This window comes from Apteryx mantelli, chromosome 1 (genome assembly GCF_036417845.1).
Source record: "Apteryx mantelli isolate bAptMan1 chromosome 1, bAptMan1.hap1, whole genome shotgun sequence".
NCBI classification, from domain to species: domain Eukaryota; kingdom Metazoa; phylum Chordata; class Aves; order Apterygiformes; family Apterygidae; genus Apteryx; species Apteryx mantelli.
Genome location: NC_089978.1, coordinates 160,415,362 through 160,442,282, shown reverse-complemented (window position 1 = coordinate 160,442,282; position 26,921 = coordinate 160,415,362). Strand labels below are relative to the sequence as shown.

Below are 26,921 nucleotides of genomic sequence, written 5' to 3'. Positions count from 1 at the left end.
GCGGGCGCCTGCCGCGCCGCTGCCTACTGCACCGCGGCGCCGCAGCAGCGGCAGCCGCCGCAGCCGCCCGACATGAAGAGCTACCTGTGGTCGCGCTACCGGGAGGCCAAGAGGGCGAGCAAGGGTGAGCGCGGCCCCGGGGAGAGCGCCCCCCCTCCCCCCGGCCCCCTTCCCGCCTCGGGGGGCGGCGGGCGGGAGCCGTTGGCGCGGCGCGGCGGAGCAACGGCCGCGGACCGGGGGGGGAGGGGTCCCGGCTGCCGCCTCTCCGCGGGGCCTCGCACCTGATGCGGGACGGGGGCGGCTGCCGGGGGAGCAGCCTTTGCACCCAGCTCGTGCCGCGGAAAGCTGCCAGCGTTGGAGAGGCGGAGGAGCGCGAACCGGAGAAGAAAATCAGGAAGCCGGTGCTGTGTTTCGAGGTGCTTTCTGCTGTAGGGTTGCCTTCCCCGGCGTTAAAACGGCGTGCGGTTGTAGCTGACGGGTTTTCTCCTGCCTACGGTGCCGTTAAGCCGTTATGAAATACTGAAGCGAGGGATACAGTGCTAGTGATGAGTGCGTGACCCCGGGCAGGCTCCTGAAAGCGAAGCGGCGATAACGAAGCCCTGTCCTTCAGCCTGGCTGGACAGAAAGTTAAGGGTCGGCCACCACGGGTTGTGCAGGCACATCAGGAGTAACGTACCCTAGAAATTGCCACTCCGAGCCTGGAAGCGGTTGCTATTTGGTTGCTGTCTGATAGGCCATGGAAATTACCATTCCGAGGCTGGATATTTCAAATTGCGTGACTGTGCGCTCTCCTTAGAGAGCCGCAAGAGAAGGAAGAAGCGCGTGTCCCGGCGCGCCGGTATCCGTTGGAGAATACTTTCTCCTTGCACGTTTTGGTCTCTTTTTAAAATGTATTTTATACAATCCTGCAACCTAAGGGTCTTGAGCGTGAACCAGGGCTTCGCTGTGCTGGTAGTTTGCAAACATGAAACAGTGACAGCATTTCACAAAAGAAATAAGATAGATAAAATTTTCTTGCCGTGTGGAAGACTGCAAAAGAGTCCTGTAGGCTTTGGAGGGTGGAATAAGGGAAAGGAAGAGGAGAGAGAGTGCCTTTTATTTTGAATTTTTGTTTCTTTTCCTGTTTCTGGAACTAATTTTTTCTTTTTCCAAACCACACCCAAATAATACTTCAGACTGAGGTTTAAGGCATAGAGTCGTAATATTAAGAGAAATCAAGTCCGTGAGTGGGTGTGAGTTAGAGAAAGAAGAGAGAAGTGTTTGTAGGATAACTCAGAATATTTTTGTTTGTTACAGCCTAACTCCCAAAGCGGGTTCAAATATCCGACATTTCATTTTGTTATGGTGTCAAGATGACAAACCTGTCCTGATTTTGGCCTAAGGATTATAGCACTTGGAATGCTGTCCGCCAGCCAAAATGTTTAATAGCTACAATTTGCTTATACTATCTCTGTTTTCAGGTAGCCATTAAGTCATTTTATTTATATGAAATGTCTTTATTTTTAAAATAAATGTTGTTTAAACTGGCTGCCCAAATAACACTAGAAAAATTTTTTGAAGTGCAATATTAAAAATGAATGTTGTAACATGATTTTGATAGTTCATATAAAACTAGGGTTATGACTTCTTGTAGTTATTTAAATTGCTAATAGCCCTATTTATAGAATAAGAGCCTTTTCCTTAATAGCGGTGTGTCAAATTGCATTTGATTATTTTCATTACCTCAAGTGAGCATAACATTTATCTTCTGTATCACCATAATCAGTGTCTGACAAAAGTAGAAGCTATTGGTTTGATTGAGCTTATTTTGCTAAAACCTCTGAAATGATTGTTTATGATACAACTTTTCATGTCACATTAAGTGTAATAAGTGTCTGGGATCTCTTTCAGTAAAAGAGATGCTGAACTTTATTTGAAACATGAAATTTGACCCAGTGAACTTGCTATTCTCTTTCTCACTTTTTTTTTTTAATTGAAAACTCATGTGTGTACATCTGATAAAGCTGAATGGTTTCAGATTACTGTTTTCTGTTGGGTTTCTTTATAAGTTTCTTAGTATTGTATCTGCCTGTCAACTCTGCAGCGACGTAATTAAGATACTGCTTTTACAGAAGAAATGTTCTTTGCCTTTCTATGAACAGGCCAGAGCTCTGAAAATTATCTTTCTAGCAGATCTTGAGTACCCAGACCTACCTGCCTGTTGAGATTTTTTCTTCCCATGGTGGAGTGTGTAGTATGTTTGTCCTTAGAGCTAAAGGTGTTGAGATACACTTGATTTCTTCCTTCTAGGCTTATATGTAGAAAGTAACAAAGCAAAGCATGTTACCTTTAAAATTACCCTTCCAAGTACAGATTTAAGATGAAAGCTCTTCTTTTTTCCACTCCCAGAGAAGGCTGGATTGGAAGACCATAACTAAATCAGAGAAAGATAGTATATGGGAAGGAAAGAAAGGAGAACTTCCTCATGTTTTATGATTCCAGGAAGGGAACCTTCGGCTCCCTGATACCGCTCTTCCAAGTTTTCTAAATGAGAAATACAAACATCCCTAATGCTGAGGTTGATGTTGGTCTTAAAATTACTTAATATAGTATGATTATATGTAAATGGTCTTAATTTCTTAATATTCATTTCAAACAGAAATACCAGCAGAAATAAACCTTTAAAATGGAAGTAATTTAGGCACATTAGATACACGTGTGTAGACAATAAGCAGAATATTTTCAGTTTCTTGATTTTCTGGGAGGTTGATAGGCATAGTAATAGGTATGTAACTTTTCCGAAAAATATAGTAATCATTTAAACTTTACTTGAGTTGAAATTAAATAACATGATAACCTCGAAGTGGCTGAGCAAAGGAAATTAAAACCAAAAACTGCATTCTGTCGGTTCTGCTTCTGGCACAGAAGCTGGCCTAAATAATGGGAGGAGAAGACAAGGCTACTAGAATAATTAGAAAAAACCCTCCAAAACTCATTGTCAAAAGCAGAAATAAAATAAAAATGTGTTAATGGAGCTAGCAAAAATGCGTATACTTGATCTGCAGTTCTCTGTCGAGCATGATCCTGAAATGCATATTCTCTTACTTCAACTGTTCGAACAGAAGTATGCTTTAAATAAAAACTATGGGTCACCAAGACGAACCAGGGACAGCGCTTTCAATAGCATCAAATTGTTAAAGGTTACCTGGTATGGTTAGTGTCTATCAGTTTGATAGTTTCCATCAGTATTTATCTATGTTTAGAAGTTGCTAATGGATTTTTATTTATTTACTTAAAGTGTAAGGCTGCCATAACACCTTTTTTTTTTTTCTTTCCCTGTTCCCAGAGCTAGTTCCTTCAATTATGAGTAACATGCTAAATCCTGATGCAATTTTTTCAAACAATGAAATGAGCCTGTCAGACATTGAAATCTATGGCTTTGATTATGACTACACCTTGGTCTTTTATTCTAAACATCTACACACACTGATCTTCAATGCCGCACGAGATCTTCTTGTTAATGAGCACCGGGTAAGTAAAATGAATGAAATAACAATAAGCATTTATGAATAAGGAGTGTAATGAATAATTTCTAGCTGAGAGGGGCTTAACTCATCTTTTCATGCCTTAGTCCCTGCCTTAGCTCCCGTATGGCACATTTTGTGCAACAGCTACCTGGTTTATTCTCAGCTGCAGTTTTGAGCAGAACAGTCTGGCAATTGTTAAGGAACAGTGTGTTTTGGATTTTTTTTTGGTTTGTTTTTTTACCTAACTGCTTATTGTTGGAGTCACCCTAATATACAAGAAGCTTCAAGGTTGATGGTACTCTGTTTTATGCATTGCTGCAAGTGCAATGATTAATTTCCATATGGAATATTTTTAGCCTAACTTCTTAAGGGGATGAGGGACATCTGATTGTGCTGTGTGCCTGTCAGGCACCCTGTATGCTTTTGGACATCTCGGCTAAGTTACCTAGAGGGGCAGAGTTTGCAAGGATGCTGCCTTCGGTGGTTGGGTACAAGAGGGAGACCTAAACAAGTGTTCAACTCCGCGTTCCCCTGAGGGGGAGCACTAATCTGTTGCCTGGCCAAGCTGCATGTTTGTGCTGGTGACCAGTCGACCTCTAAATAGCTTGGCACTGGTTACTCTAAAGTTTACGGATGTGAGAAGTTACTGTGTGTCGGGAAGCAGGGAGGGAGATGGATGATTTCAGGGGATTTGGAGGAAACTGAAGGTATTGCAGGGAAGGAGACCGAAGAAAATGTGGAGGTTAATGCACTATAGGTTTTGTAGAAAAGTAAAATACAAAAATCCATAGACTAGGTTAACTAATTAATTAAATTACTTTTGTACAACCTAAATGTGAATGGGTGGTGTTATTCTACTTTGATGTTTCAATCCAAAGGTTAAGAGCTATATATAAACATCTATAAATATCTCTGGAAGAGCAAACAAAACTTCATGGGCCCTGCAAACATACACCACTAGATCCCCCTGAAATTTTGCCATGTCTTGATAGCAATTTCCATAGAATGTGTAAATAAACTTTATTAATGCCATTTTGTTCTTGTAAAATCCGACATTATGGTAACAGAAGGAGTCAAGAATAAGTATTGTAGACAACTATTAAAACCGTGCTCAGTCTTTACTATTTGAATAAATTCAGGTAATAATAACTTTCCAATTTTTTGTCTCAATTAGAATCTCTTGTTTTCGAGTGAATGAAACTATAGTTACTTTTTGAGACAGCTTGTTGAAATTATAATTTCCTGCTGGAACTGATTGAGAGACTATAGTTTTCATTAATGCTAGCCTCTGTAGCTGCTTATGGTGTTAATGTTTTTCTTGACTTTAGCATTAGGAAATGCCTTTAGATCGTATTGCCTGTTCTGACTGTTAGAGTCAGTCTGAAAGATGACCAATTTTGGTCATGGAGGTGTAATCTAAGGCATCAGAAATTGCAAAATACAGTGTAGGAAGCAAGGAATTTTGAAGTCAGTTTAAGATAATAAACATCAATTTAATGCTAGTCTCAGAGGTGGCAGCAGGTGTTGAGTCAAAACTCTTTTGATCATGGGTTTATTTCTTTCCTTATGTAAGGGCCTTTTGCTACCTTATCTGGGCTGCTGTTTCAGACCAGATACATGCATTCCTACCAAGAATGGTGGAGGGTAAGCAAAGAGTGCAAATTTCATCATTATTTTGTTTGGTTTGTAAGGAAGCTTTGGTTTGTGTGCCAAGAGAGGCTTCATCTTTTTCTCACACATTGACATACATTCAAAAAGATAGCCTTCCATCAAAATAAACTGAAGTAGGAAAGTCAAGCATGCAGAAATTCGAAGGAGTCAATTAAACTTCCTTGTTCATACTTAATTTGGCCATATTAGGCATATGTGGTACAATGTAGTCTTTAATTGATCCCATGCTGTGTCCTCCCTTTATATATATTTTTTCATTGTATCCCTTTCCTGCTTCAAGTCCCTGGCCCAATCTACACATCTTCCCAACCCAGTTTTAGGCTTTTAATGCTGTTCTTCATTCAAATTCAGTAGCCTCCTCCATGTTTTCTGGAACCAGTAGTAAGGAAGATAGCTGAGAAGCTAGGAGAAACAGCTGTTTTCTCTAATTCTAGATGCCTGTGCACAAGCATAGTCTATAGCAGTTGCAGGGCAAGTCCTCTTTAGCATAGATAAAAACCTTCTGGAGAAGTTGAGGGTTTTTTTTTTTTTGTGTGTGTGTGTGTGTGTGTTGATAGCTAGAGCCTCTATTCAGGCTGTATAATCTACTTTCTTTTTTTCCCCAAAGGCATGTAACTTAGCCATGTATGTATGGAGGCTTTCATAGAAAAAGTGGAGAATATGCCTGAAATGCATTTGCCAACTTCTAAGACTCTTCTGTAGAATGTGTAAGGGAATGAAGGATCACCTTTAGTTAGCTTAATTAAAAAAAAAAAAAAGGATAATTTTGTCTAGCTTTGTCAGAAGTGACCAAAGCATCTTGCCTCTTAAAAACAGATGAACAAAATCCTTGGCCTAAGACAGGCACCTGGCATGTATTATTTTTTCCTAGTCAGCCCGTGGTTAAAGCCTGACAGAACTGCAATCAGCTGAAAATGGACTTGTCCTGAAAAGTGTTTGAAAACTTCTTTAGTAGACAATGTGTTACTTGTGTTATCTATAAACAACCTGAGGAAAGAGTACATGACACAAATTAATACATGTGCATCTCTAAACAAAGAGATATTATGAATGCTGTCCGGAGTACAATCTAATGAGATTATGCGTGTATAAAACCAGGAAGTGATGAAGCCCATGTTTTTGAAAAATCGTCTGTGAAGATTCTTATTCATCATTAAAGAATGTGTTTGTAAGTGGTGATGCTTGTAGTGAGAAAAAAGCACAGAAAATGGAATATATACAAATGTGCCTTGGTATATGATTAGAAAGTCAGTTTAGTGTCCAACTCATAACTGATAACATATAGCACTGCAAATTCTCTTTTTCTACTTTTTATAGCTGTAGGCATAAAGCAAAATCCTCAAGGCTGTTAAAACAAACAAAAACATGTTGCATCAAAAGTGAGTACATGTGAAAGTGCCCTTCCTGTGCACTGTTGATAATTATTTTTTCCATTCTTTCTTTTTTATAAGCACCTAATTTTCTGGGACAGCAAGGGTGTAGCTATAGTGCAGGAACTCCCAGGAGCAATGTGGTTGGGTCAATGTGGTGCTCTACTGAAGTGACTCAGTCTGCTAGTGTTTAATGCCCAGCATGCTTTCAGGATCTGATCTTAGTGATGCACTGTCCCATGGGGAGGTACAACCTCAACAGATGCAAGTCTGACATTACAGTGTAGCCATATGGTTAAAGTGCACTTGTTTTGGGATGTAACATGGTGAGATATTTGAAAATTTGAATTTATGTCTTAGTGGCATTTTACTTTCCTAATAAACCACTGACTGGGTGTGAAGTCTTTGCAGGGAAGGATTTCTTGTAGATCTGTAAAGTCATATATCTGGCAGTATAACACACAAGATACAAATTTCCTTGATAGAGGCTGCAAGCACCAGCTTTGCGTTTTTGAAGTCCGTTGTAGGTATAACTGCACTGCAAAGTCATAGCTGTCCTTCTGCAGCTTCAAAGTCAGGCTGAAGCCTTCAGAGCCTTCAGGTCTGGTTTATGAAAGTTTCTGAAACCATAGTGGATAATTTTCAATTGAGCAGCCATTCAGATCATATTCCCCAAGGCTAACTTCAGGCTAGGAAAGTCGGTCTCCTTCACTGTCTTCGGAAGCAATGGAAAGAGTGCTTTTTCCTCTCATGTTAGGCCCTTGCTCTGAATTGCCTTTTATGGGAGCCTCTCCCTTTTCATTTCTTAATAGGGGAGCCTGGCTTCTCAAGGTAATATTAGCCTTTGTGAATTCTCTTCTTTCTTCCTCCCCATCTGTGTTTATTTGCAATTCATTATATCTTTGAGTGCCCCTGAGGTCTACACTTCATACATGAAAGTCTAAAATCAGGATTAGGATCCATATGTAGAGAATCAAAACAGATAGCTGTGCTTTTTTCTTTCTTGAAAATGCCAGAGATTTTTTTGCCCCTGTTAACGTCAATGATACTGTATTCATTTTTCTTTCCGTAGAAGTGAGCAGTAAATTCTAGGCATCTTTGCAAATCAGGCCATATATTTGGGTTTCTAGCTAAAGTTTCCTAGTTGGAAATTCTGCTCTTATAGCCCATTTCTCTTACGGACAGTGTTTGGGAAGACTTCACAACACAATGTAGTTCAGCTCCTTAATTTTAGGAATTTAATAAAATTTAGCTTATGTTTTCAAAGGTGCATGTATTAAAATATCTTTTTAAATAAGGGGATTATGTTCAGAAGTGATCAACACATTCCCTAGATGTCCAGCTTCAGGCACTGCACTTGACTTGCATTTGAAAACTTGGCCTTGGATTTTTTAAAAAAAATCCATTTCCGACTTGCATGTCACATTGTAATTGTATGTTCATGCAAATGTCATGACCTATCAAAAAGCATCTTCTAATGATTAATGAAAATGAGAAGCATGGAAAACTTAGGCTTTTCAACATCTGCAGAAAGAATTTCTTGATTTGTTTGTATGTAAGGTTTTAAACTAAAATCATTGCCCTTTTTTCTTAGTATCCTGCAGAAATAAGAAAATATGATTATGATCCTAATTTTGCAATAAGAGGACTTCATTATGATGTGCACCGGGTATGTATAAATAACTTTGTGATGAGTTCTGTAGTGCTGAAAACTTAGTCAAAGAAGTAAGTCTTTTAGGTTTTCCAATTTCTTACTGTGTGTTGATGAGTAAGGATTTTGTTTCATGTTTTTCTTTCTCATTGCAGGCTTGAATTTTTTTTACAGCTCTTAGTATAAAGCATTTTGGGTGTTTTGTTGTCTTTTTTTTTTCCCACTAATATGACAACTTTAGAGTGCAAAAGAATAAATCTAAGCAGGCCACTATTATTAGAAAAGGGTATTTCTTCATGGCTAATCTCAGATCATTGGACAATGTATTTTCTTAGTGATTTGCGAGCCCGAGATAAAAGCTATTGATAAAGTATTTTGAAAGCTATGAAGGAAGTGGAATTGAAGGTGATCAGCCATTCTTGAGCCGGAAAGGTTATCGATAAAATTGCTTTGATTTTTTATAATTTAATGTCAAGTAATTGACATGATAAAAGCTGTCTGATTTCCCCTCCCTCCCTTCTCCCAGGCATTATTAATGAAGATTGATGCTTTTCATTATATTCAGCTGGGCACAGTTTACAGGTAGGTAAAATTATTGCCTATTTATAATGCAAATATGCACTTTTTTTCAAGTCTCCTAGTTGCATTTATTGCTGTACATTTTAGGTTCATATTAGAAACTGTACTGAAAAGCACGGGCATGAATGAACATTGCAATCTTACTGGAAGGGGTTTCTTTGCACTTCTGTGTACATACATACACACGCACACACTTACTGACTGATACAGTAGAGCTGATTCCCCAGGTCAGAGCTGGCAAAGTTGGCAAGCTGGTGGTCACATAGTGCTGACTCACTTTGTTTCCGGCTGTTAAATTGTGCTGAAAGACATCTAAAAATACACTGATGACTTCTCCATTGTTGCTTTCTAAATAAATAATTGTCACAGGGCCCCTGTTAGCAAGACTATAGTGTTGTTACAGAGACCCCTCCCCTCCACCCCAAAAGGCCCCTTCCCAACTAGAGAAATGAAAAACTGTCTATGAAGATACAAAAAATTAAACTCTCAGGCTTTTAAAATAAAGACTATCCAGTGAATCTAAAGCTTCAAGTTCTGTGCTAGCAATTCATTGAGCAAATTTGCAAGTCAGAATGTTCTTGAGTGTAGGGAAAATGGTATATAGTCCTGTGATTATCCTTGGAACTGAGCAACTTTTTTTTTTCAATAAAGAGGCAGCTAGGTCAGTCCTGAATGTTGGAAAAATGCTGGCTTGTTAGAATAAAGACTAGCTGAAGTAACCAGAGATGCATTTATTGGTAGAGGTTTGTAATAGAAATGCTAAGATTAGTATGAGTAAAGTAGGAATGGAAATGTATATATGTGAAAGCACAGGAAGAAATGATAGAAGAAGGGATAAAAGAATGGCATGCGTTGATGGTATCTGTGGCAGCTGGTCATCAAGATATCAGCACATCTACATGCTGTTTCTCCAAATAGCCCTATAGGGGGAACAAAAAGAAGGCTGAAGGCCTTGGGAGAAGATGGCAGGTAGAGCAAGGGTACGACTGGGGCCGTAGCACAAGCCAGCTGAGAAGGCGGGTGGGCAGTGAGTTGATCAGCAGTGTTGCCTTATGACCTGCAGAGTGGGACAGGATGAAGAGGCAAAAGATGCCAGTTGCTGTCAATGCCTAGTATGAAGGCATGTCCAAAGCCTGCACATGGTCACCAATCAAGAAGACTCCAGAAGAGGTGTTGAAACTCACTGAATAGTTGTTTTCCCTTGTCCTCCACATCACCCAAAGTAATCCTGGACAGGCCACTTGGTCAGGCATCTTGGTGCTTGGCAGGATGCGTGTGCACGAGTGTGTGTAAGAGGAAGGGAGAGAGAGAGAGACTATCATTTCACTCCTACACTTTCTCTGTCTTGTTTAAAGTAGATCACCTTTCCCTCTAACTGTCCTAATGCTAAGCTTAGCTACATTAGTTGCAGCATATCTTTAGTTCTCAGTTTTAACCTTGCATGTGCTCTGTATATGTTGATTGTACTACTGAAAGTAGCAAAAAACTTGCCTAAAGTATACAACCTCGTTTTGCACTGAGAAATTTAAGCAGTTCTGGTGTTGTTCTAACAATGCACATCTCCAAGAGCAACAACTGGAGCGCTGCTGTAGATGAACTGTGGTGTTTTCTTAGTTCCATCTATTGATGCTCTGAATGGGATAAAATAAGGTTTGTATTTATACAGCTGGACTGTGAACTATATAAAGACTATGGGTCTTTTGGCAAAACTCATCTACAGCTTTGTATACACAGTCTTCTCTGTCCTCTGGGTTTCACAAATGTCTATTGTCTTCTGTTGATTTGTGCTTAAATAACTCCTGATCTACAAGAGTTTTCTTTAGCAGTATTCAATTTCCATTTGGCATAGCTGTCTGCAGACTAGAACATGAGTCAGTCCTCCTCTATTCTGATAGTATTACTTGTTATACATTTAACATTTTAGTGACATTTCTCTTTGTTTCCTGCTGTAAAGTGGGTGACATTGAATAGTTTTTTTTGTAATATATAGAGATAGCTGCACTGTTTATGTACAAGACTTGTGGACGCTGAGGTCCTACGTACAGTAACACAGAGCTATGTGCAAGTCAATATAGCACTGAGATGTACAGTAAAAGAGCTAGGTAACATGGGACTCTGCTACCACAGCAGTTCTGAGGAAGCTCATGTATCATGCCCTTGCACTGCAAAGGGAGCATAAACTCTAATCACTTAAAGAATTGGGTTTATTCATTTATCTTTTAAAATGCCTTGCAACATTTTTGGGGTAAGACCAAGAAAGGGAGGCACTGGAATCGTCTGTCTTGCATAAAGTGCTGCAAAAAAATCTCAAGTAGGCTTGGAAAAAGTGATTAGATATCTGGTTTTCATTTGTGTTCTTCATTTTTAAGCAAAACATACCCCCTCCACCCCACTTCTGTGTCCTCTGATGAAGATTACTCTCATGTCTGCAGTGTTTTAGATGCTTCAGTACAAGATGCTTGATACTGTAAATGTAAATTTAAAAAAAACAAACCACAAACCAGACAAAGGCATTAATCTCATAGTAGTTAATAAAGACATTCTGAGGACAGATGATGTCTCTCCTACCCTATCAGTTGTTATACTTTTATATTTTAATTACTTGTCAGCAATCCTTCAAGTAATCTAAAATTTTGGGGAGCTGAACTGTTGATAGGTTTTAAAAGAAATTCCTGTTATTTCGTTAGAGGTTGTGTATGTTTTTCTTTCCCTTAGATCTTCAAGGTCAAGCTACAGAATATTCTGGTTTAAACACTATAGCATCATCTATGCTTTATGAAACAAAGGCAGAGTGGGGAATTACTTTGTGTTGAGAAGCTGGAAGCTCTGACTACTTACAAACCCTTGAGGCAGAGTTTCAATGGAGATTAATTATTTTTTTTTTTCCTTAAGAAAGCAAAAGAACTTAAAATTGGAATGTGTTCCCTGTGCGTCAGCTTGTTAAATTGTTACTTGTCTTGTAAGGAAAGGCGCTGTCTTAACTTACAGACCAGAGTGTTCCTATGACATTATTAGTATTTTAAGAAGCTCAAGATTCAAGTGTTAATCTGTCAGGCTTTTGTTCAGGAATTACATGAAAATTTTAATGTGACTTTTGAACTAAAGCTAATGATGTTTGCCAGAGGCCTCAGCGTTGTCCCAGATGAAGAAGTCATTGCGATGTATGATGGTTCCCACGTCCCCTTGGAACAAATGAGTGACTTTTATGGAAAGGTAAAAACACAAATTACTCTTTAAAAATGAAATCTTCTGTGTGGGTTTTTTTTTTTTTTACTTGCATTTTGATCTTGTTCCTACTAAGAGTTATATTTTGTCAATATCTGATTGACTTATGGTGTTAGATACAGTGTTTGCCATCTAAAATGACAAATATCCTTTCCTTCTCCCATTTGCTATAGTTCCTTCTTTCACTCTTCCCTCACCCACCCTCTATTGTGTTCCACAGAGAAGTGGAACGTAGAAAAATCAAGTGACTTGCTCAGTGTCGCACGCAAAAGCTGATAAAGGCTGGGAACTGAACCATATCTTGTGCCTTCCCCAAGCTACATACTTCTTTGTGGCTTAGCTGATGTAGCAGCAAGTAAATGAGGCATCTTTCATAGGCAAGCTGATACAGTGACAGTGAAAGGATTTGACAAAGATAAATGGTAAAGGATAAAAGCTTTTGAGTTCAGAACTTGACTTTGTGGGGAAAGTTTATGTTCTCACTAGCAGTTTTCCTCCCCGTCTCCGAACAAAGAACTATGCTGTCTTTTAGCCTAAATAAATTTATTTTACCTCTTCTACCTACGGATGTTAATTCCCTGTTGGCCTGAAAGATCTCCAGGGCAGGGAGAGATCCTTCATTCTGCTGTGGAGCATTTTGTTGTACTTGCGCTTGCTCTTTAAGGAAATGAAATTAGAATTCCCAAATCTGGTCTCTTTAGCAGCTGAAGCAGTCCAGAACTTTTCTGGCATTTGTCATGTGATGCCTTGGTCTCCGAGGAGCTATTCTTTCTTTGATCTTGACCAGTGTGCAGTCTTCAGGAAAGATGTCTAGTTGTTCTCTGTGTATATGGTCCCCTTCTTGAAGTATTTGGTTTGTGTTTATTCCTGTATAGTGAGATCCTCAGCTCAACTTTTGTGAAACTTAAATGTAGCTACAGCTTTTACAGATTATAAATCTTTTCTTCCATTCCTGCTTTAGTTATTGTAAATTCTTAATATTTTTACTATCTTTTGTTCAAGGAGGCAAGTTGTTCTGCAGCCCTAGTCATTATTTCACTTGCTCAAAAAGCAAACAACAAAATACCCCCTCAACTCTCCCATCTTAATACCCAATGATCTTTACTTGTAGAAGTATAGATGTCCAATGAAGAGGTCTCCCAAGCTTTTTCTTGACTTTTAGCTGAATGCTAGCTTTTATATCGTTTATGAATTAAAATGCTTTTTTTAAAGATTATTAATGATTAATTTTTAAAATAAAGCTAAGTATTTTTGGCATTATTGTATTGAAAGTCTGTTAGTTCAGACAGAATCCAAAACCAATGAGAATAGTGATGGCAAAAGCTGAATATCTGCAACCTAGCAGAAGTTTGAATATTGAATGAACAAAACTTAATATAAGTTCATTAAATAAACAAAAAGGTGTTATAATTTCCTTTCTTTTTTTCCCCGCCCTCTGTAGAGCTCACAAGGAAACACAATGAAGCAATTCATGGATATATTCTCCTTGCCAGAGATGACACTCCTTTCTTGTGTGAATGAACATTTTCTGAAAAACAACATAGACTATGAGCCTGTTCATCTGTACAAAGATGTCAAGGTATTAACTCTGAAGTTCAGGTAAACCTTTACATTTGCGAATCTTCTCCATGAGCACTTCAGGAAGCCTCAGCCTGCTGTGTCAGCTTCAGTCAAATATCTGAGCTTTAGTTTTTGTATAGAATTGTTCCTATAGAACCATAAAAACGTAAACAAAATGATGGCAGACCTTGAAAAAAAGCCATAGAATGCTTTGGAAATTTGCTTTAAAAATGACACATTCTGAGCTGCTGTTCTTTCTGTAGATGTGAGGGGAATGGGAGGAAAGTGAAGAAGCTCTCGTGTTGATAAAGCTTCTCTTGTTTGATGCTTAAAAGTATACTTTTCTCACTAGCAGGAAATACAAGGGGCTGCAGGAAATTCTAGTATGAAGGTTTCAGCTGTGTTACCTGTGTATTTTCACTAACACATAATCATTTACTGTCTTTTGCTTCTGGTATCTCTTCCACCTTCTTCCCTCTCTTCCTCCCCTCAAAAGTTTGGTGATAATGATGAGAGGATTTTCATCCTCTTGATCCCTAAGGGTGTATCCTACAGAGGAGATAAAATTGTCATGGTTATTTAGGAACAGAAAAGGTCATGCCCAAGTAGCTTAATGATATTTCTGTACTACCTTTCTGTTCAAAATCTTTTCACAGCCCCTTATTGACACATCTTAAACTTGTATGTTTTTTATGCCTATGTGATGCTCTTGAACATTGAATTTCTCACTATTTCTCCCAAATAGGTCAGAGAGGCTTTAACAGACTTTTGACTGCTGAAGTAATCTTCCCTTCTATGCATGCTTGCATAGAGTCAGAAGGCTTCTCAAAGCTTTAGCGTTTGTGGTTTCTCCTGAAGTGCTGTGGAAACTTCTGTACTTTTAATTGCTCAGCATTACCACTGTTTTGGAAGCCCCATAGCGGGATTCGGTGACAATTTATAGGACATACCCTACATAAGTACCAAAATGGCAGTACAACTGTCCTAAACAAAGGAGTCTGGTGCAGAGCCAGCTTAGGAGAGCTGCCAATTGCCTTCAGAGTTCTCTATGGTTCCTTTGCTTAAGCGTTTAGCTGCTTTCATCTGTTCATAAACCTTTCTTATTTAAATGACAGGTTATTTAGGAGTGATCGTAATCTGAAAACTCTCTTACTGAAAGCGTTTGGGTTTTTTTGCAAGAGGAAAGGAATGTGTTCTGCTCCAAAGGTTGTTAGAAATCTGTTACGACTCTGCTTTTGTTGAGGGCTTTCAGCCCACTTTACCCCTCTGAGCCCTTCTGCAGTCATTACGTAGGGCAGTTCCTGTGCTATGGAGTTCTGTACTTCCCCAAAGTCCGAAGTTATTTTCCTGGAGGATAAGCTTACTCTGTGTCTAGTAGTGACATCTACATGATTAATAGCATATTATGCTTCTTTAAAGTTGAAGGTGTAATCCAGAGAAAGTAATTGTTATAAAAGCAAATTGCTATAATTATACAGTGGGCATGGTTTTTATAATTGAAAAGTTTTTTTTTTTTTTTCCATTTCTTTACTGCTCTGCTGCTTTCCTGACAGGATTCAATCAGGGATGTCCACATCAAGGGAATAATGTACAGAGCAATTGAAGCAGATATTGGTAAGTACTGATGAGATCACCTGTCAGCTTCCCCCTCCCTCCCCCCAAAATGACCTTTATGGCTTCCTTATATAAGATTACAAATTCTAAATTTTAAAGCTTGAAGGAGGTATTTCTGTTTGTTTAAGGCATACTTTTTAAAGTATAACCTCGTGCTCTGAACCCTTGACTGAACACAGGAAAATATTCTCTTGAATAGCTGTTTTTGTTATTGTTGTTAAATTAATGTTTTCTTTTCCCTGCACCCCCATAGAGAAATACATCTGCTATGCCGAACAAACTCGGGCAGTGTTAGCAAAGTTGGCTGATCATGGCAAGAAGATGTTTCTCATTACAAACAGTCCCAGCAGCTTTGTGTAAGTGAACAGTTGCTGTTCTGCTACACATTATAAAGGATGGGGAGGATGAAATATTGACGTAATTTGTTATATTGCATAGATAAGTGCACTGCTGTTATGCTTCACTGTTAATATCCCTCTGTCCTTTTTAGGGACAAAGGCATGAAGTTCATAGTAGGCAAGGACTGGAGGGATCTCTTTGATGTTGTCATTGTACAAGCTGATAAGCCAAACTTTTTCAATGATAAGCGAAGGTGGGTATTTAGTCAGTAAAGAATGATTCAAGCAGTTTATTCCATATAAGGCTATAGAGCATGTTATGAAATACTTTAATTGGATGCAATGTAAAATGAAATTCTATTTGATGAAATCCCTTTTAAGGTCATGACAGAACACAGAAACACCCAGTTCTGAAGTCCAAATAGCACCACTTCTTTCTTGAGAAAGTGACAGTAGTTATTACAGGCCTGCTGGGCTGAGTTATTGCCAAAGAACTGTATTTTAACACCTTTAGACTGCATTTTGCTGAAGTGCATTTCTTTCCTACTAAATTAGAAAAATTTTGGTACCTTTCAGAATCAGTCCCCATTTCTGGAAACATTATTTATTGCTTCTGTTTTTGGTTAGTTACGAATGATATGTAAAGGGCAGACTGGCTAATAGGCTGGAGTCTTTGTACTACCTCTTCAGTTAAGTAAACACATTTGTAATGTGTATGCTCTACTTTGACATTTGAAAAAGACCTATTCCGTTGCATACGTATGATGCGGAGGTGAGATAGAGGTGGGATTTTTTTTTCATTACTGTTTTTTTTTTTTTTTTAATTTTGGAAAGAACTTCTGTCTGTCATTTCTCCCCCTCCCTTTATTCAGCTGCTTAAAATCCCTCTGTTTTGTGCCTATAAAATGAGGTCCTGAGCAAAACATTCTTTCATTCTTGTTGTGTTCTCTTCTTTCCTTCTTAGTGACAGACCATCAGCACTGTTCTTTCTGTCTGGGAAGGCTGGTTCCCCATCTTAATTCTCAACAGTTGTTGTTGAACTCTGTTATAAATGTCATCAGTATACTGGATAGAAACATTTCATTTACCTGGCTAAAGCTGATGGAGCTTTGCTTTTTCTGGCTTCTACAAAATGTTTGGATGCTATAGAGCATGTTTTTCATTTAAAAGTTGAATATTTTTAATAGTACAATTCTAATCTCCTCCTCAGAAGTGAAGGCATTTCTACAGGAATGTGACAATTCTATTTAATTCTGTTCTAGACCTTTTCGGAAGGTGAATGAAAGGGGAGTGTTGCTTTGGGACAAAATTCACAAATTGCAGAAAGGCCAGATTTACAAACAGGTACAACTTCAATAAGCTTTCATTTCAGTTCAAGTTTAATACTTATTTCCTAGAACCTAAAGCTTCTTTAGCTGTCATAAAGGCTTTTAAAAAGTAGATGTATTATTTAGGAGGCTTAGTCTTACAATTAAACAATAGCACAGATTCATTGTTGGTAATGTATGTGTGTGGTTTACTTGCCTCTTAAAGTGCGCATGAAAAATAATAGTATTACTGAAATTGCCTGTAGAACTTGGGATTCCTAATACTTAAATCGAGGGAAATATTCTTAAAATATTTTTAGATGTGTATTAACTATTTGTTCATGTCTGTGAATGTGCAAGTTACATGCTACTACAGTGTGCAAATCACTGTTTCTGCAGGGTAACTTGTATGAATTTCTGAAGCTTACTGGCTGGAGGGGTTCTAAGGTTCTGTACTTTGGTGATCATATTTACAGTGACTTGGCAGTAAGTAGTTTATCTTTCATGAAATAGCATAAAAGACAAGGCTTTTTGGTTGTTTCCCTCTCTTACCTCCCCAATTCAATATGATACTCTTTCGTTTGAGATTTCTAAATGTGACAGAATTTGAGTCGGTAATTAAACCATAATGCTTTTCTTGCAGTCAAGAGAATTGGTCTCGTAATAGGCTGACCATATTTTCCACCTTGTATCATTTAACTTGTTTACAAACTGAGCCCAGGAATGTGCAAGTTTGTATTCCTGATCCAGATACTGGCTGTGTCAGATGTAACAGAGAGTAAACACGGACATCCTAACATATAGGATATGGCAGATATGGATGATATTTACTACCAACTGTAATAAGAGCTGAATGAACTTCTGTTTTGAATGACAGGAGACAATCTTCCTGTCACAAATGGTAAACTTTCTTCCCAAGATCTTACTGTAATTCTTAGCCCAGCTATCCAGGCTTTTTCATACTACCTAACAAACAAATGTACTGTTAATTGTTACCTCAGAATAAGCTGCCACTGCTTAACTCTTCTGTGACTGACTGCCTATGAATGCCTGGGTATGACTTTCCTTTTACACAAGTGATTGTCAGCCTCTTCCAAGCTGTGGAATCATGTTTCAGCAAAGAAAAATGTCAAAATTTTTGCCCTAACCTATTTGCTAAGAAAATAATTAGCCATAGGCAGTGGAACTTAAAAAATGTAAGTGTGGGTACTTCAGCAGACTGAGAGCCAAAGGAAGAAGGCAGCAGTTCTGCTCTTCTCAGGCATGACGGAGGAAAGGGCACAGGTAGCAGCTGCCTCAGCCATCCTTGTCAGGGGAAACTTGACTAGCTAGCGGTTGTGACAGAACCCTTCTGTCAGCCGAGCATAAGGGTAAAAGAGCACTACCCCAACATACGGTTTCCTGCACATGCTTCTGACAGCAGCAGAGGTCTCATCTGCCATTTGAATTTCCTACTGTTTCTTTTAAACCTAGTGAGTTAGTGCTCACTTGCAAGTTTGTTTGTTCTCTCTGTCTCAAAGTGTAGGATTTGGAGCTTACTCTAAAATCTACTGCATGTTGGCACAGTTCAGGTCCCGCTGCTTAATAATTCTGCTTATGCATAGGAAGCAATTAGTTTAATACCCTTTGGGATAAAGGGCGCTCAAATTCTACCTACTTCTTTGAGGACTAATACTTGTGTTTTGTAATTCTTGGTAAACAGGATTTGACCCTGAAGCATGGCTGGCGCACTGGTGCAATTATTCCAGAGTTACGATCAGAGATTAAAATCATGAACACAGAGAGTTACATTCAAACCATGACCTGGCTACAAACCCTGACCGGATTACTGGAACACATGCAGGTTTGTTCTGTGTATGCGTAATCGGTTCTATATAGCAGAAGGGATACAGCAAAGTTTCTAAATGCTGGACATGGACCTTGCAAGTGTATTCTGTCTCATTTAGGCTCCCCAGTTTGACTGTAGATAAATAAATGTAAATATTTGGGCAACTAGTTTGAGAATTTTCTCAAACTCTTGTCTCTTTCCTCCACTGATGATCACCCTAGATTGATTATGGCCTTTGGTTGTTTAAAATACATCTGGGTAACTCCCATGTAATGATTTCTGAAGTGTTGCTCTTGTCCTGATAAGGGTTTGTTAATGGAAAGGTTTGTTTGCCAGGGCATCCTTAGTTACTTGTCATCCACGTTTTATGTTCCAGGTTCACCGTGATTCTGACTCTCAAATGATTTTAGAAGAATGGAAGAAGGAAAGAAAAGATATGAGGTAAGAAATGGGAGATCAAGTATTTGCAATATGCTTCATGGTTAACCAAGTCTTCTGTGATGTCTTTCACAAGTTTCTTTAGAATTTCTCTCCATCCCTGATTCATATTCCTCAGTAGTTACTGACCTTCTAAAATTAATTATGTAAAGCAATATTCTACCTGTCTCTTGCACAGGTCTTGTCCCCTCTGATCCTTTGTGCATATGAACCCCCTTTCCCTTTTCTCTTTCTTCAGAACAGATGTTGGTTTTCTGCATGAAAGGGTAACATCAGGTCTAATACTATTCCTTCTCTGTTCAGTTCTCCTGTCCCTCTGTTTCATTCAGCTGTCACCATTGTTATTGATTACACAGCTTAACTTCTGCCATGATTTAAAAATGTGCTTCTATATCTAGGAAATATAACTTAAATCACTTCAGTTTTTTTAGATGACTTGTTCCTATTATATGTAATATGTCTCAGGAAGCTGGGTTCTGCACTAGACTGGATTTAGCAATGGATTCCTCACAGAGATAGGTGATAGGGCTAAAACTCACAAAAATCTGCTATAGTGAGGGAGCACTCCCTAAATACAGTGTCTGAAGTACACTGTTGGCAAAGATGGCAGCAGTACCAACACCAACCTTCTCCAGAACAGGTAGAATGAATAAAATGGGAATGATACTTGGCAGTGACTAGTAATAAAAGCTAATTCCAAGGTGTGTATAAGCTTTTTGTCTATGTTAAGCCAAATCTTTGCATATTTCTAGCCTTTTTATATGTTTGGGACAAACAGATAATCATTTGGATTTAGATGAAGACAAAAGCTTTCTTTCACAATCTTCAGAAATGAAAGCCCGAGATAACAACATGTTTCCAAAGTCAGAAGCAGCTTGCCACTATTTTTAGTGGGAGAAACATGAAGCTTGTCTGTTCACCACTGTGATAACTAGATTTGGGCTACATATAGAAAACTTATGTGGTGTGTTTAGGTGGTTTGGAGTGCAACGGCAAGAGAATAATGCATAGAACAGATTAAAGGAACTGCTTGCTTCAGATTGTGTAAGACAGCTGGTAGAGATGTGTGCAGATATGTTCCCTTCATTCTCCTGATGTTTTCTTTTTTGGGAGACAGGGAAATGAACAGGAATTTCTTCAACGCACAGTTTGGAAGCTTATTCAGAACTGATGAGAATCCAACTTACTTCTTAAGACGTCTGTCTAGATTTGCTGATATCTACATGGCATCCCTGAGTTGTCTCTTGAACTATGAGCTTGATTACACGTTTTATCCAAGAAGGACTCCTTTGCAACATGAACTTCCTCCCTGGTCAGACCAACTGTGCACTGGTACATTCAGAATTCCCTTCCTACAAGAGACAGTTCAGATCAAATGAGCACTTAGCTTATTCTCTCTAAAATGGGCAAATATATACATATATATATATATTTTTTTTCTGAATGTAGCTGTATTTTTTTTAAGTCACTTAAATCTATTATCTTGATTTAGATGCAACTCATACTTATTCTCAGAGGCATAGTACCAGATTTTGCCTCTCCTGTTCAGAAATGGTGAGAAGCTCTTCTTACAAACAGAAGAGATGACAGATTGCCAAAATAGTAGAGGGCTGGGAGGGAAGGCTGCTGGTGTTTTAAGGTGTTTGTTTTTACTCGCTTGTTCATTGGAAACTTCTATCTGCAGCCTTGTGATTTGCAAAAAATACAGGTATTCTCCCTTCTGGCCCTGATCAGAATGGAACTCTGGCTGGAGCTCGTAATGGAGCTTGGCACTAAAAAGCTCAAACCTGGTGTTAGTCATTAAGAGATACGCAGTTACTAGCCAATTTATGGTGAAGTTGAGAGGGATAGCGTAAGCATTTTAACTTTCTGTGCCGCTATAGCTAGAGCGTCACCAGTACCTGAACTAGCTAGAATAATGTTTGTGTGGATCTCTGCTGCATTGCAGTGATTACAGTACAGACACGCTTGGCCTGATGAGCTGCTTCTCCTGTCTGTACGTTTTCTGTTCTTATAATGTCTCTGCCTGGCTGTAGATGGACCTGAGCTTAAATCTGAAAGTGTGGCTAGAAACTTCGGATGCTCCAGCTTCCTTGTGTTGACTTTTGGACACCTTTCTTTTTAATTTTCACAACACTTTTAAATACCTACCCTCTGATAATGAAGCCATTTCAAGAGGTCTCACACTGTGCATTTCAAAGTTGAGGCAGAACTCTGTCAGGCTTTAGACGGACAATTATTCTAAATGCTGCTTTTTATTATTATTATTTTTTTAAACAGTGTCTTACGATGGTATGCAATGCAGTTTTGCTGTTCCATTGGATAGAACATATTTTCATATAGCCTTCAGTAATTTTTTTACATTTAAAAGCAAACACGCACAATGGACAAATGAGTTGGAAAAAACTAACAGGAGAAGATGAAAACCAGGGTTCTCTGATTACTTTTTTTTTTTTCTTGCTCAAACCCTCAAAGCTGAATTGGGGTGGTAGATGTTTTGCATCAAGCAAAACAATTTTGACTGTGCAGATTAGAGGTTTTATTGAATTACTATAATTATAGGTAATGCATGAACACAAATTTTGTGCAGGCTGATATGTTCCAAAGATTTGAGCTGATAATTGTCTATTTTGCACAAGGAAAACACTTGTTGATGTGTTTCCTCAAACAGGCACTTTATGGAACTGCTGTATAATTATTTTTAAACAAAGATACTTTCTTTTCTCTGTGTCCAAAGGAAACAGAGTTTTTCTTTTTAAACTGGTGCTTTCCACCCCAGCCATTTTAGAATACATAATTTGATTAATGGTTTTCAAATTCTAGTTATTAAAGGCTCTATTTTTAAAAGCCTATAATGAAGAAAATATACAGCACATGCTATTCTTTCCTTTTAGGGCATAACTTGCTTCCTACAGTGACTGTCAGGTAAACAAACTTTTGGTGACCAAAAGTTTTCTTCTTTGTTTGGGTTTTTTAACCTGTCTGTATTCGTGTGCAAATATCTGTATTAAATTTCATATGCAGTATCTTTCATATTTTTAAAAGCATGCTTGCAAGGTAAAGAATGTATTTTAGTCCAGTCTGCACAATTTCATAAACAGTTTTCCTGTATGCTTGAAATCGGTCTCAAGTCCTCCAAGGTGATCATAGCTTGTTTTTGTGGTTTTCTTGCAATCCTAGTTCAAACCTGACATGCAACACTGCCAAAGTGCGCGCGCGCGCGTGTGTGTCTATTTAAACAGATGAACATACTTGAAATGAGTAAGTTCATCTGACAGTCCTGCTGCTTTGCTGGGGAGGGGGGAAGATAAAATTTTGCAAGAAGTTTGTCTGGCTTTATCAGGGGAGTTGTTGGTGGGACTGTGCAAGAAGTATTTAGCATAACTTGAAAATGCCTGGCTGTTCTGTAAGCTGAAATTTGGGGCTGGAAATGTCCCTGTTTTGCCTTCAGTTCTTCATCCTAGTGCTCAGCTAGGACAGAACTTGGTGTTACTGTGGGTAGCACCTTTCATGCTCCAGAGATCTCAATGCACTGGTCAAAAACAAAGTAAAAAAAATCCCTCTACATTCTTCATCTTACTACCAGCAATTAGTAGTACTGTGTCACACAGCAGTGCATTATTGAATTTGATAATGTTTTGTTGATTATAGGTCTGTGATGTTTGTTCCCTTAAATCTGGCTAGGAGTTGGTTCGTTTGCCTACTTTTCCTGTGTTAAGCAGGACGGTTTAATTGGGTTGGATGATACTATCCATGTACTATACGTTTTGTTTCAAGATGATTTCCTTCTCTCTCCTCTCCTTTATCTTAACTTATAAATCAGTCAGAATTTATGGTTGATCACTGTACAAAGCTGTGTGACAACAGCTAGCTGAAGTAAAATCTTGCTTATATTGCATGATCTCTTGAAATAAACAACATTGCATGAAAAATTCAGTTATTGGAAGATTGTTCCTTAAGAAGATTATATACAATATGAATTTAAGTGAGAATTTTAAAGTGTATTCTTATTTATTTTTCAGTGATAGAATACTCTTCTTACTTTAACTTTTAAAAATGTTTTGGCTTTTTTGTAATGTTGAAGTTGAGCTGTACATCTCTGCTGTCTGCATTAAGTACTGTAATATCTTACTGACTTCAGATGGATTTTTGAGCATGTTTAAAGGACAGTGTCTCTTTATATTAATTTTGGGGGTATATTTCATTTGAACACCAGAGTAAGGAAAAGTTGGGGTTTTTTTTTCTTCCCCTGTTCTACCAAAAACTCAGAAGACAATAGTTTGTCAGTAAAAGAAAAGTTTAATGAACTGTTGAAACTTTTTTCTGATAAAAATATTTAATGATTATTACAAAAATAAATGCTTGGACTTCATCACCTGGTCCTTATGAGCCTTAATTTCTGTGGGTGATTTGGGAGAAGGGGAGAGCAAGAGTTGTATTAATTGCAAAATTCTATGGGGAAAACTCCCCTAAATATATGTGTGCATGTAAGCGCGTGTTCATTTTCTAAATTTTAGTGTCTTCAAGTAAAACTAAAAAGGCATTTTGTGGAGGGGGAAGGGGAGGAGTTAGGGAAATGTCATCAGTCTCTCTCTGTCATTTGGTTGTATTTTCTCATTAAATTGCCTTGCTGTGCTTGACAGCTGCATCAACAATGCTGGCTTTGTGTGATTTGCAGGTTTGCCTATATACCTTATTCCGATATGAGGCATCCTGGGGATATATTTAGAGGGAACTTAGGCTTTTTTACAATGATACCCCCTCTCCCCCTCACCAGTAAACACCAGAAGTGTATGAAACGTGAACATTGCTGCCAGCTATAAAATCTTTCTCTTCTTGCTGTTTTGTGGTCTCTATAGCGTTCTCACAATTTGCTGTGATGTTCGGGCTTTGAGAGGAGGAAATGAAAGAGAATCAAACTCAAGTTTGATTCACTTTACTAGCATAGTGAAAATAGCAGCAGCTATTGCTGCGTATTGGTTGAAAGGCAGTGCTAACATGCTTGGCAGCAATACGGTACTTAAACAAATAGGTAGCTTTTGCTCCTCCCAGGTGAAAAAACTGAACGTGAATGAAGTGGGGAGGTACATACTTCTTCATTGTCCACTTTTCCAAAAAAGGTCTCAAGTGAGAGTTGATTTTTTTTTTTTCATACATTCATATGATCTATTTTTCTTGCTAATGCCATTACTATTTCCCATTGTACAGTCATTTGAGATGTAAACAAAACACAGTGAAGTTGGAGGAAGGACAGAAAAGCCAGGGCAGGCAAATAAATCAAATAGGATGTTTGCATTTTCTATTGCTGTAATTCTTACCAAAAAAGAAAAGTACTAACCCCCCCCCCCCCCAACTTAAAAATACAGGTCACTAGTGCTAATTAACACATTCTGTTTCATGCTATCCAGTTGTAGGTGTAGCCAAGCCAAAATGAAGGTATAGAGCCACAGCACTAGTAAATTTAGGATATTTGCCAAGTTAGCACCCCAGTGTGTTTGAGGCCATTTTAAATTTTGTACAGAAGAGCTGTAAAATAGTATGCTAGTGAAAGTCTTATGCTTTTGGCAGAGAAATAAGTTTCTGCTCGCTTCTGGGTGGATTAGTTGGGACTTAATTTTGCATTTGGTACTCATAGTGGATATTTCTTAGATACAGCCAACACTTCTGAAGTTAGTAACATTGTGAAATCTATAGACTGCATCTTAAACCAAGTCATGCTCTTTTGTTTTGGTTTTTAATTTGTGACGAGATCTTGTTCTATGAAATGTGTAGGTGCTATTTGTTCACAGTAAGTGTAAATAGAAATGTGTTTCATAATTGACTAATTCCAAATTCAGACTTCAATTCTGATCGTGAGGACCACTCATCACAAGCTGCTGGTCATCTGAATCCTATAAAATAGAAGAAGAAAAAAATCAGACTTCAAAATATTGTTCAAGAAACAAAATTCACTTTTTGACCAGTTTGTCTATACAGAGAGCAGAGTTTGCATGTGCCATTTGTGCACCAGAAAAGGCTTTTCAGTGTATTCAGAAGGCTTATTATGTTTTTTAGACTCTGCATCTGCGTGAGGTTCTTCCCAAATGAGACCATCAAAGCTATCCAGATATTCTCGTTTTACTTGGACTCTTTCCCTCCCTTTCCCACTTTTCCCATTGCAGTTCAGACTCTCTGCAGAATGCTGTCATGACATTCAGTTCTGCGTTTGCAGAAGTAAAAACAAATTTTAAAGCCTTTGAAAAGTGTTTGCATAGACAAGTGACTGGCACCCAGCAGCATTTGAAGTGCTATTTCATTCAGATCTGCTTGAAGGATGAAAGAAAAGATTTGAAGGTAGGCTACAAGCTTCATTATTTATTACTTGAGATAGAGCTGTAGCCTCTAGCCTCATTTTTGCTACAGGTAGAGCTATGCCATTCCTAGCAGTGGTGAGATAGGAAAGCCCGGAACATAAACATCTTCCCAACTTTCAACTAGACACTTTCCTTTTATAAAGTCATTCCCTCTTACCATGATTTTACACTCATGTCTCAATTTCAAATCAAAATGAACACTTACTGAGAAAGGATCATAAGTAGGTTCTGGTGGAGTCAGTGCAGAAGAACTTTCGTATGAGGGGTTGGTGATATTTGAAGGCTGTGACTTGTCCAGTGATGTTACGTCAGTGTCATCTTTTGACTACATAAAATCACACAAACCTGCTTAAAATCCATCCTCCTGCTACAGTGCATTAAGTGGGGCACTTAAGCTTTACTACTGACTGCTGCACGCAGCGTTGTGAATGAACTGGCTTTTTCATCTAAATCACGCTGTCTCCAGGTTTGAACTGTGTTCTGTGTTGTTGTATTATCTTAACCAGATCATTTAACACTGGTACCTTTTTTCTCCTTCATTGTTTTTAAGCCACAGCTAAAAATGGGAGAGGAAGAGTTGCATTGGCATTGTGCCTACCATAAAAGGTAACTAGTTGTTCCTGAGCTCTCCCACTGATGCTACGTAAAAATACAAGTGTTTCCACTTGGCTCACAGCTCCTCTTTCATTTCTAGAAGACAATGCCCAAGTTATGTAGGAGCTAGAATAGGGAGGGATTTCTGGTTGCTTCCAGGCAGACTTTCTTTTGGATTGATTGTGTTTTTTTGTAACACACTATTTTTGTTGTCCCTCCTCATCTCCTGGCTGAGTGGCTTTGTTGTTGCTGGCTTGTTTCCCATCATGAAGATGCTATGTCAGGCTAATAAGGTTAGCTGACTCTACTAATATCTGATCTAGGCACAGAGAGAGAAAACAAGCGTGAGAGTATATCAGTATAAAAACTTGCACATTTGAGTCCTGACGGACACTTCAGTTTGCTAGACTTTGAATCTGGCCTGCTTTCTATCAAATGTCTCCTCCTCCAGAGGAGCAAACCTATTAGCAGTGCAATGGTGGAGGAAAAGAAAACAGGTTCACTTTGTGGTTGAAACCACCTGCTTCCCTAAAGCTGATCTTTTGGTGAAACAAAGACTTCTGCATTGGTGCTGTTTTGTTACAAGCTTTTGGACAGCCCTTGGTGTTGGAAGTGTGTCTGTGAGAGCAGGAGCAGTTAAGGCACCCTGGATGGGGAAGTCCTGGCTTGCAGTAGGCAAATATAAGCCAGTGCCCAAGAGAAGTGTGCGAGCCTTTCCCTTGGGTGTCATCCCATTTTCTCCATGTTTTAATCTGAACATTTCAAGCGTGAAGCATTCAGGAATATTTGCTGACTTAATAAAATACATGGAGCCTTTAGAAACTGGAACCTGTGAGTTTGTGAAGTGCAGTGTGTTTGGGAAGTGTTGACCCTCTGCTTTGCATTCT

General features: G+C 38.6%; 2 protein-coding genes across 6 annotated transcripts in view; one reads left to right on the top strand and one right to left on the bottom strand.

Annotated features, from left to right (window-relative positions):
• Positions 1–23,459, top strand: NT5DC3 (5'-nucleotidase domain containing 3). 4 transcript variants are annotated; one of them, XM_067308405.1, is made up of 15 exons: positions 13–124; positions 3,326–3,510; positions 8,142–8,216; positions 8,725–8,780; positions 11,900–11,990; positions 13,444–13,581; positions 15,116–15,176; positions 15,430–15,532; positions 15,667–15,768; positions 16,777–16,858; positions 17,221–17,307; positions 18,524–18,664; positions 19,026–19,090; positions 20,205–20,419; positions 21,124–23,459. In XM_067308405.1, the coding sequence occupies exons 1-15, from the start codon at positions 73–75 to the stop codon at positions 21,210–21,212; spliced, it is 1,542 nt and encodes a 513-aa protein (XP_067164506.1). In that variant the 5' UTR covers positions 13–72; the 3' UTR covers positions 21,213–23,459. The 4 variants fall into 4 exon arrangements, with proteins under 4 accessions (XP_067164525.1, XP_067164506.1, XP_067164511.1 ...); XM_067308410.1 differs by lacking the exon at positions 13–124 and adding an exon at positions 1,330–1,460; XM_067308424.1 differs by having other exon boundaries at positions 1–124; positions 20,205–21,204.
• An 87-nt stretch (positions 23,460–23,546) lies between these two features.
• The window catches only part of STAB2 (stabilin 2), a 98,685-nt gene continuing 95,310 nt past the window's right edge, over positions 23,547–26,921 (bottom strand). Inside the window, exons 68-69 of one of the 2 annotated variants that reach the window (XM_013947480.2) lie at positions 25,646–25,765; positions 23,547–24,978 (exon numbers count right to left, since the gene is read on the bottom strand). In XM_013947480.2, coding sequence (XP_013802934.1) covers positions 24,928–24,978; positions 25,646–25,765 — 171 coding nt within the window. In that variant the 3' untranslated portion in view covers positions 23,547–24,927. The other variant, XM_067308395.1, reaches the window with a different exon arrangement.

Excerpts from the sequence above, each read along its gene's own strand:
- NT5DC3 (XM_067308405.1), top strand. The coding sequence starts at position 73 with ATGAAGAGCTACCTGTGGTCGCGCTACCGGGAGGCCAAGAGGGCGAGC. Across the intron at positions 15,769-16,776 it reads TTTTTCAATGATAAGCGAAG|ACCTTTTCGGAAGGTGAATG; the intron begins GTGGGTATTTAG and ends ATTCTGTTCTAG. Across the intron at positions 20,420-21,123 it reads GTCAGACCAACTGTGCACTG|ATGGACCTGAGCTTAAATCT; the intron begins GTACATTCAGAA and ends GCCTGGCTGTAG.